This window comes from Carassius gibelio, chromosome B16 (assembly GCF_023724105.1).
Source record: "Carassius gibelio isolate Cgi1373 ecotype wild population from Czech Republic chromosome B16, carGib1.2-hapl.c, whole genome shotgun sequence".
Classification (NCBI taxonomy): domain Eukaryota; kingdom Metazoa; phylum Chordata; class Actinopteri; order Cypriniformes; family Cyprinidae; genus Carassius; species Carassius gibelio.
In genome coordinates, this window is record NC_068411.1 from 29,255,605 (window position 1) to 29,267,069 (window position 11,465).

At 34.1% G+C, this 11,465-nt stretch overlaps 1 protein-coding gene across 1 annotated transcript; it reads left to right on the forward strand.

Moving 5' to 3' along the window:
- Positions 1 to 1,668: 1,668 nt before the first annotated feature.
- si:dkey-82o10.4 (uncharacterized protein LOC797793 homolog) lies at positions 1,669 to 6,908 on the forward strand. Its single transcript, XM_052578273.1, has 5 exons — positions 1,669 to 2,154; positions 2,997 to 3,068; positions 3,134 to 3,260; positions 3,872 to 4,016; positions 6,433 to 6,908. Exons 1-5 carry the CDS (start codon positions 1,780 to 1,782, stop codon positions 6,509 to 6,511), a joined length of 798 nt encoding a protein of 265 aa, XP_052434233.1. The 5' UTR covers positions 1,669 to 1,779; the 3' UTR covers positions 6,512 to 6,908.
- The last annotated feature ends 4,557 nt before the right edge of the window (positions 6,909 to 11,465 follow it).

Consider the following 11,465-nt stretch of genomic DNA (forward strand, 5'->3'; position numbering starts at 1 on the left):
AAAATAGTCACAGAATTTAAAGGGGCGGGTAAATCGTGCAGGTGTCTGTAGTCTTGGTTTTTATGCCTCAACCCTGAATGAATAATCATCATTTTCAAAAGAAAACACAGATAGCAGGCAAATACAAAAGCTTATGACCTGTAATCAGCGGAAACAGCAGGAATTTAATGATGTTTTGCTCTGCTGATCACATTTAAGCTTCTGAAACAATGATGTTGTGCACCTGTGAGGTGTGTTTGGGTGATGCCGCTAGCTCCGGAGAGGGGGGCACTTTTAAAGCGGCTAGCCCACCTGTGTCACTCATTTGCATTAGATGATTCAACAGGAACACTTGCCTAACCTGCTCAAATCCCTCTTTTTATTCAATAGTTCATTCATCATATCGTTCAATGCTTGTATTATACAGTACACACATGTTCATATTCATGCAGATGGATGGAAAATGCAAAAAGAAGTTTGCTAGGTTAAATGATAAAACAATAGATAGAGAGACCGAGGCTAGTTGTTCCAGAGGTTTTGCTTGAGCTGTGAGTCAAAAGTCTACAGGCATATACAGGATTTTATTATTAAATTCCCACTAATTTTTGTAAAAAGCACACTATCTGTACTGTGTTCTCATTGCAGGGGTGTTTTTTCTTTCTTTCTCTTACACCCAAGGTTGGGGCAAGTTGTCACAAGTGTTTTAAAATGTCAGAAATGTATGCATTTGAAAAAAACATTTTTTTTTTTTTTTTTTATAAATGTTTACCTGTATGAAAGTGTCTAAAAGCCAATTTTTAAAAAGCTGTGACATCTTTCCCCATACAGCATGACAGCATGCTCAGTAGTCCTTTTTGTAGTCAAGATGTTGGCTGTTTTTAAAGTTACTGTCATATTAGCTTCACCGACTACTATATGTGCAATTACAGATCAAACAATTCAACAATATAGTAAATATAACAATTAAACGTAGACAAAAAAATCGAGATTTTAAACACGATTCTATGAAAGATTATTTAAATGTATTTATGAATTTAAAATAATAATAATAATTAAACGTTTTTGTGAGTCCATCTTACAAAATAAGTCATTTTGCAATGTTAATCATTAATCACAAGTCAAGAACTCTATGCATAAAATGACATAACATCAATAATCACTCTGGAACAACTAGCTCCGGTGTCTCTAATAATGTTTACAATGAAGGGGAAAAAAGTACATTTTCAGATCGTCTCATTTTGTAGATTTGGCTTCATAAATACCCTCAAAACCGCCAAAACACCGTTTGATTGAGTCGCTGAGCAAAATATGAGAATAACATTTTGTGAAGAACATACATTTGAGAGATTTGATCTAATGCAACGACATTCATACATTTTAACTGCGATTTTAGTATCCAAATAACTTAATGCACGTTATTATATTGTCAACCTGGGACGACTTAGTTGAACAAACATATGACATTCTGAACAACATTACTCACGTTAAACGAAAACTTGCTCTGCATACTTTATTTATTTATAAATCCTCATAATAAATGCTACTTACATTGCAAGGCCATCCATCAGCATCCTCATGCCATCCAGCGTCTGCGCGGGAGCGCGCACGGGAGGCACGGGGCTTTGCCTCCATCTACTGGAGAAATGACACAAGTGATGAGAAACCAAAAGCATTATGGGTACAGTGAGTTAGTTTCATAAGTCTGCCGGAAGCGGCACTGAGGACGGTACGTCTGTAATTTACCAGTTTTACAGTGACCAGATCGGCATTGCGCAATTGCGAAAGAAATGCGCGTCCGTGATGCAACGATTCACGTGTTTGGTTGCACGTCGGGAACTCGCGTTCTTGGCCTGTCCGTGGAAGGGGGGTATTGTGTCAGTTAAACACAATATCCACTGCCAGCTATGGGGGCATCAGCGCGTGCGCCCTCATGCCAGCCGCGCGACCTCTCCAAAGCGCGCGTGGCATCACCTGCGCAGACCGTCTGCTGGCCAGCACTGCAGACTTTATAGTAGAGATGCAGACAGGGACACTAAGGACACTGAACATCCTGGCATCACAGTGGTGGGAACCCCGGATCCCATCGCGTGGGTCAGGAATAAGATCATCTTGTTTTTAATTGAATTGTGTTTTGGCCTGAAGTTCAGTGTGGAGTTTGACAGTGGAGTGAAACAGGTTGGTATGATGATATGGCAAAAAAAAAAAAAAAAAATTCCTATATCATGGGATGTGATAAAATGTCCCATATCATAATCATAAGCCTTTTAAGGATTATTTTAGTTTCCTAAAGAAAAAAAAAGAAAGAAAAAAATTTCACATAAAAATGTGAAATACTCTCTGATAAAGTGTAAAAAAAAAAAAAAAACATTATGAGATAATTATTAACTGAAATAAATAAAAAATGTAAACACTTAAAAACTTATTTAAGCGAGTTTTTTTTATTTTAAAAGTAATTAAAAAAAATATTTAAAATTACTAAAACAACCAAATTACTAAAACTTTAACTAAAATTTTAATTAAATAAAAAAGCACACTAAATTTTTTCATGTAGTTGCTAAGACATACTTTTTCGTTCTTATTTTAATGTACAGCAAATGACTGTAGAATAAAATATCTGAAATTAAAAAAAAACTACAAACATCTTAAAAATATAAAAACATTTACAAATATAATATATAAAATTAAAATGAAAAGGCAAAAATGCAACAAAATTGCTAAAACATAAAATATCAAATGAAAACAAAAGTATGAACACTGATCTTCCTATTATGATGTCTAGAGAGAACTGTGGTCAATAAATAATGCAATTTAATTACAGCAAATGAGATTTCAGAACAAAAAGCTTTTCAGAAATGAAATGAGTGCTTATTTTACATGCTGATTACTCAATAAAATAATGTTTTAAAAGAGAAATCGATTTGATAATCTCTAAATGGCCAAATGCAGCCTGGCAGATATATCAGTTCATGATTAATAAAGCACTAAACTGTGATTATGACTGACATCTCTCTCCACAGGCAGCAGTCCATGTGTCTACTATGATCTCCAAAGGCAACTTTGATGAATTGAGGAGTGTGATGTCGAAAGAGGTTCGTTCATTAAATTAGTGGTTTGGCAAACACTTGAAGGCCTTTGATTTTTTTTCTGTTAACAGGCAGTTGACAGTGTCAGAAAGAAATGTAAAACTCTGACAGAGGCCCAACGAAGACATCTTGCCATTTCCCTCGATGACATTATATTTCTGCTGCCCGAGGACGTGTCTGTATTCTTTGACCAGAGCGGTGAGTCTGTCCATTCCTCTCATGCAGAAGCTTTGAAAAATGTCAGATATGCTTGTGTTGTTACTTCAGGGATTTATAAGAATACACTTTTAGAAATATTCTTAAAAAAAACTCAAGAAACTTGTAACTTCAGCAACGCAAGAAATGAACCAGATAAAGCATAAGAGGATAGAAATGGGAAGATTCACATTTATATTTATTGTTAGTATTATTTTTATATTTTATGTAATGTTGATCTCTGTAATTATGTAAGACAGGATTTAATGTTTAAACCGAAAATCAATTGATAACGCTCACTGCTGTTAGTGCTGATGTTTCCCTCCAAAGTGATGTCACTTCCTGGAGGATGATGGCTTTAATTAATGAGATATTACAAAAAGTGATATTACAAAAAATTATATAATCTAGAAATTGACTACAAATTAGAACAATACATTGTTTAAATATTTGGTTAGAGAGAGAAAACATGACTGAAAGATTCTTCATAAATTAGAAGTAAAATAATACAAAATTCAAATTATTCTCCTTTAATGATCATATTACAACATCAGATTAATGCATCTGATCCTAACGGGTGAGCAGTGAACTGAACGTCTGTTGTTCTTCTATAGGCAGAAAGCTTCTTTACATCACGATGAGGCTTTGGTATCTGTCCAGCGCAGACGTACCTGAGGACCCCGAGAGCATCCGCATCTTCAAGATGGACTTAACTGAAGAAGATGGTCCTCAAAAGAAGATCATCACAGCGGTGTACGAGTAAGTGTGCTCAGACAGAATACATCTAAAACTAGTATGAAGAACGATATATGTGTATTTATGTATGCATATTATATAATAAATATTATATCATTCTAAAAGGGCACAAAAATAATAAAAAATAGACATTAAGAACAATAGAATTTTTTTAAATAAAATCTTAAATTAAAACCTCTTTTCAGCTACTAGCCAAGGCCACAGTTCTCATTTTCATTTAGTTTCATGTACTAAAATAACTAAAACTGATTGAAAAAAAAAAAAAATATATAAAATATAAAAATATATATATAAATATATAAACAAATAATTGTAACGTGACAGAATCTAAAGCTAGATATCAAAGACAAACCCAAAAAATCTACAAATAAAAAGAATTGTTTAAATTGCATAAAATATAACTTTAATTAGTTATACATTATATATATACACAAACACACACACACATATACATACATATATATATATATATATATATAGAGCATCATAATCTTCATCTTTCTGATTTTGGGGTGAAATGTGAACTTGACATGTTTTTGACATTCATCTTATGAATATTTCAGTGTTGTGATCTCCTAGTTTTTCTCTATGTTTATGCACCACTTATGTGACTAAATTACTACAGTGTACTCGCTTTAGTTTTCAGTCCAGACATGCTTATAGCGGCTGTATGTTTGGCGCTCTATAGAGTAAATTTCATATACGACTCTTTGAAAGAGTCACACTCAAAACATAATTAGAAGTCAAACGCTCTTCATTTCATTGCACTTGTAAACTGTCTCTGCGAAAGCACCTCGCGTGACAAATTCTCCTCCCCATAGACACAGATTTTGGTGAGCGTTGACATAAACTGCACACAGCCATAAGTCTGACTGATGAATGCCAGCACAGCTTCAAATGATCTTAAATGTACTTAATGGATTTCTCCCTTATGACAGACATTTGTTTTCCGCAGTGCTTTGATGGATATATAGATGCTAATAGGTTCGCTCTCAGCTGTTTGCATACTCCTCTCTTTCTGTCGTGTTTCAAAACATCTTTCCATCTGTCACATTAGCACGTTTTACTCGGCTGTCGCTCAGCTAGAGTGCTGTCTCTAAGTTAACTTTGTGAAAGTGTCATACTTAAGATCACCCTACTGATGTGACACGTTTTTTCGCACCTCAAGTCTTTTTTCTGTTGTGTGATTGGAGTTCTGACACCCTTTGAGTTTTTTCATCGTTCTATGATTTATAAAACTCGCCAGATTTTCCTTTGCATTACAATATCGATGCAGTAATGTTGAAATTATTGATAACTGTCAACATAAATCAATACTTATCCTTCTCCCCCCACATATTTTCATCAGTTGCAATGCAACAGCTTTTCCGTAATAAGCAGTTTGTCAGATTGACAAAATATCTGGTTGCTGGTGTTTGTACTTATTAGTCACGGAAAAAAAATAATGCATATTACTATATAGAATATATATTTTTCTAGTTATGCACCGTTTTAACATTTCATCAACTAGATACTTGCTTTGTCCAAATGACTTGACTGCTTATATGACATATTTCCTGTATTTGGCCCAAGTGTTCAAGTGAGCATGAAGACCACAAGTGTGTAGAACGTTTCATTAATTAATAAAAAAAATGCATATAAAATAAATACACTTCTTAAATGTCTGTTCAGTGCTACCTATAACATGCCGATTTAATTTATTGTGCTTCTAATTAAGTGATAAAAAGCAGTTGCAAATGTTGTAAAAAATAAATAATCACCACTAGCCATCTTTGCACCAGTAAAACATGCAACATTGTTTTTGTGCCGAATTATATAATATCCAATTAGTCTGTTATATTAAATATTTAACTCACATTGAAAAGTTTCCTTGACCGCTCGGCAAAAAGTCTCACAATTAATTTCCAGAACATGATGCATTATGGGATACACTAAGCCTCGAATAGCACTGTGGAGAAGTAGGAGTGGATTTATGAGTGCGCTTTGGCGTTTTTAAGTCTTGGGACAGTCTTGCGCATTTACTTAGTGGTGCGCATGTGCTCTTAAAGTGGCCAAGAACGCAAGTGTGGGGAGATTTGGACAAAGGGACTGTTCATGTAGCATAAATTTAGCATGTCATCCAAAGTGAATCATTTTTGAGTTGATTCTTTTGAGTGAATCAGTCGAACTGGTTCATAACTGGGTCTGAATTTGAATCTCTCAGAGTCTGAATTGTGAATGTAAACTCAGAATTCTAAGACAAAAAAATTCAGAATTGCAATTTAGCATATTTTGACAGTTTTTTTCTTATAAAAAAAAAAAATAGCAATTTTGTATCTCAGGATAAACTTTTTAAGTTTATATCTTACAATTATGGCCTGCATTAAAATGTATTTTCTGGTCCCTAAGGAAATATTAACATCTTGTGTGTTTGTTGAAGGTTTTATCGTGAGTTGACCGCTGGAGCTGATCCCGAGTGGATGGTGACCCGGATGTGGCACTGGAAGCAACTAGAGTAAAAGTCACAATATACTTTACCAGACTAAAACAAACACTTTATATTTCATCCATCCTGGGTATTTGATCACAAATGGTAAGGTGATGAAATCAATGTTTACAGCGGTTAGTAACTGGTCTCAGATGACTCCCTTATGACTGGATTTCAAAGGGAGGGTCTCTTAAATTTCAAAGTACAAATGGGATTTATGTGATCAGATCACAGCATGTTTTGGGATCCGATCCTGTACTTTATGTACTATAGCACTGACCACTGAAACAGATCTTAATTCCAGTATAAACCAAGTCATAGAGTCACTCCCATGTTTCTCCAGCAATGTCACATTTATAGATTGTGTCAGAGCTCAGATTGGTCCAGAAACCACTTGATATTCCAATAAAGAAACCATTATAAGTTAATTTTGCTTTGACTTTTTATTAATTGTTTTAAATGGTGACAAACTAAAATATCATAACATAAAGACAAAGTTTAGTTCAATTGAAATTCACATTGTAAATGTATTACAGAAAGATAATAAAGCCATTTTTCTGAACCATTAAGAGTTTCGGCAGTTTAAGCAAGTTTCACAAATTTTCTATAATTTGGACAAAATGTTATTCTCATTACTGTAATGCAATCAGAAAATCTGTCAGGATGCAATGATATATCTTTTTTTTTTTTTTTTTAAATAAAAAATCAGAGTAAAATTAACATACATTGGGAATGGGATGAGATGGCTTTAAATGTGCCTTATTGTCATAAAAATCTCACAACAGCTCATATCTTCATTTTCTTGGCTTTTCTAAAACATCTATATTAATATTGGTGACTTAAGTTGATTTTTAAAAAAATGTCACAGATGTCCTTGGGTCATGTGATTAATTAGGACAAAAGTTCGTTACAGAGCTGCATTTTCCAAATTTCAATAACATCATTTCTGTGTCAAATCTGTCTAATGCACCTCCATTAAGCAGAGACTGGAATTAAACTGATATCTCAACAAAACAGAACTGAAAAAGAATCTCTTTTTTTTTTCAGATCAAGCAAATGAGATTTGCAACAAGAAAAACAACCACAATTAATTATGATATTTGATATGTTCAGATCATAGAGAGCCACAGATGGTTGTTGAGACCAATTATCACCTAATTTAGATATTAAAATAAATCCTTTGTTAAACTGACAGGAAGACGTTCTCACCCATGCGTGGATGTCATCCTATTTCTCTGGAAAACTCTTTTATGGCATGTCATTGTTTATGCATTCATGGCTTTACGGGGAGTCATCGAATTATCGTTGACTGAAATTCATTAAATCATTTAGAAATATGGCTGTGGGATTATTATAATTTTTGCAGGCAGTAATGGATTGTTCTGTTCAACTTGCGTGGGTGTTTTGTCACGTGTGTGCAAACAAGTCATAATATGATTAACAGTGGATATCATACCTCCTGTTTCAATTGAAATAAATATGTTAATACCATATTAGGCAATTAATCACGCTGGCTTCAACTACAAGTGAACTGAACAAAAGAAAATGAAAGCATTAATGTGCCTAACAAAGCGGTTTTGCACTCCTCTAGGCTTTTATCATGGATTAGGGACTCTGCTGTTATTATTAATCTGTTTATTGTACTAAACATTAACTCATATTGGTTATGTTGCCAAATTAGTCAGATGAATTCATCTCTACTCTTGTGCATTTAAAAGTCAACACGAAATGCAGCTCAAAACCCATTTTACTTCTATAATCTGACATTTTGAAGTGACTGGATAGGCAAAATATTGGGAAGGACTGTTTTAACTAAAGAATATGGATCGGATTGTGAAAAGGAGCAGGATGTGTATTAATAAAGAGGTTCATGTTCAATGTGTCAAACATAAGAGATTGAGATTCACTAGTCCAAGAGATCTAATCATTTACCTGATAACCAGCAAAAGAATAAGTGTATATTAATGTCCAGGCAGCATATCATATTATTATACATAACAGATTACAACACTTCCCCAAACTATATTAGATAAAGCAAACAAACACACACACAGACAGACTCCCACTTATCATCAGTGTGTGTTAAAGTCATTTGGGAGGAAATGTTAATTGACCACAATCTCCATCTCTCTCAAACTCTAAATGCAGCATACGTCCTCTAAGTAAACTCAGTAATGTTATCCTGGGAGGCAAAAATTCATTAGTAAGCTGAGCTATTATTACGCTACGTTGAGGGCACTTCTTATTGCAGTCAGGCCCGTTGCAGCACTTTGCTTCATTTGACAAGAGACTAAATTAAACCATTAACATGGCCGAAATTAGCGCTGACCCAATAATGGATCTGAACTAATAAAATACTGCAGTTGCAGAAGTCATGAGGGTCTGAACCCACTTCATGCTGAAGGAATGATTACTAGTTTAGTGCGTCCACACCGATTATTGCACAAATGAAACAAACCTTTCCAGAGGCAATTTCTGCATTTATCATATTACCGAAATAATCCCATGAAAGGAGCTTTACCTCACCTGCTTTTACATGATCTGAATGAAGGCAAACTTTGAATTAAGGAGTCGCCAGGGTTTTTATAGTTGACTTAAACTAAAACTATAAAAAGTTGTTACATGAAATAAACTTGAACTAATTAAATGATACATTTCTAATAAATTGTTTATATAGTTAATAATGATATAGAAACAAAAATGTCAGAAATCCAAAAAAAATATGAACTGTTTAACTAAAATGTAAGTCAAGAGAGAAAATATAAAAAACAATTCCAAATATATAAAATAAAATAAACTATAAATGGAAATAATACTAAAATAACACTGGGTGTCCCCAAACATTGCTTGCAAGTTCAAAACTAATTTCTTAAGGAACACACTTTTTATTTTTTGCCCGTATAATTTGCACGTAGTTCACAAAGCAAATATCGAAAGCTTTCCACACATACGTCACCTGAAGGATGTCTTATGGATGCCAACTCCCAGGCCTCTTCAAACATCTCCTCAGCAAAGTTTAGACACACTTTTTGGAAAATCTTTCCAATCTATGAGTGAAACGCAATCTTTAGTCCATTTGGAATAATTGTTTAGACACCATAAAATAATTTTTAGCCCATATAGTTGATACTCCATATGTCTGATCATCTATTAAAGAGAAGCAATCAGAAGAAACTCATAGAATAGTACTTTTCTAAGTTTCATTTTCTAAGTTTTAACCCTGCAAAGCCTGACATATGAAATATATATATATATATATAAATGGAACAGTATATTGAACCTTCAGATAAAATATATATAGTTTACATATGTTTTTGTTGAGTATCATATTTCATTTTATAATATAGTATGATGTACAGTAGTGTAAATATGGAGGGGGAAAAAACCGGCTCAATTTCATTCAAAGGCTCAGAGAAAAATATGCAGTCTGGTGCTGATGCAGAATTAAGATGAAATGCTGATGATTGTAATGTAAATCAATGAGATCTTTATAACAGTAAAGCAGACTATACATAAAATTATAAATATTGGTTGTCACTCTATATCTCATAAATGGTAAATGGTAAATGGACTGCATTTATATAGCGCTTTCAACAGACCACATGGCCATCCAAAGCGCTTTACAATTTGCCTCACATTCACCCATTCACACACACATTCACACACCGACTGCGGTGTCAGCCATGCAAGGCTCCATCCAGCTCGTCGGGAGCAGCTGGGGTTAGGTGTCTTGCTCAAGGACACCTCGACACTTGGTCAGGTGGAGCCGGGGATTGAACCACCAACCTTCCGGTTTGTAGACAACCTACATGAACCACTGAGCCACTGCCGCCCCATAAAACACCATAGTTGTTGATAACTAAATAATGGATAATCAAGTAAAATCAAATGAAGTCCAGCTAAGTGTTCATCTTGAAATATAAAAGTTATTCTTAGGTTTACCTTTATAAAAATCAGATTTCACAGCAAAAAGACAATTTGAACCACAAGCTGAAAGTAGATGTTTGTACAGTAGAAACTTTATCAAAAGCAGATTGCATGCAACAGGTTTCTCAGAAAAGTCTTGAGCAGATGTATAATTAAGAGGCTGTAGAAATGGTTAAACAACATCTTGAAAAATAAAAGCATGGAGGTTGTTTTAAAGCTTTATGTAACTTGAAAACTGAGAAGATTCAAAAGTTTTGTGTGAGACTCAGCAGCTGAGGAAAGCCTACGACAGCATTGATGAGAGAAGATGAGGTGAAGAAGTTGTTCTGCACTGTTCTGGGCCTAGACAGGGTTTTTGGAGTCTTCCTGGTGCCAAAAAATGGCAAAAGACTTTTTACAGGAAATATTTTGGAATTAATTATTTTGGTAGATCTGTCATGACTTCAGAGGTTTTGTGAGCAAGCACATTTAATTCACCTCCTCTGAGAAAGTTCTGCTCCACCCGGTTGATTGGCAGTTTGTCTTTCCAATTAAGGATAATCAAATCAAGATTTGTATTTATTTATTTTGCTTTGATGACTTTTCAGCATAATTTTCATTAGAAATGAATGGTTAACTATGGTGCAATTCTGATTGCTCACAATATAAACTAATGGTAACAATCCTCTTAACCAATTCTCACTGTTTACCTCCATGCATATTACTAGCATACTGGCTGTTTATTAGTAGTTAAACAGTACTTAATCCTACCCCACGCCTACATTTAACAACTACCTTTCTGACTATTTATAATTAGTTAATAATGAGAATTGGAAAAAGTGTGACCAAATCAATGAGATCTTTTTAACAGTAGCAGACTTCTTTGCATTAAATGATACAAATATTAGTTGTCAGCCTACGCCTCTCAATAATACTGCATTGATATTTTAAAGCTCAGTTTTCTGATCTAAGCTCTGTAGTTTCAAAAACTAATGCAGTGCAATACAATAATGATTATGAAACAAATTAATGTTCATCAAAAGCCTAATAATCAAATCTGATACACACATTTCAACATG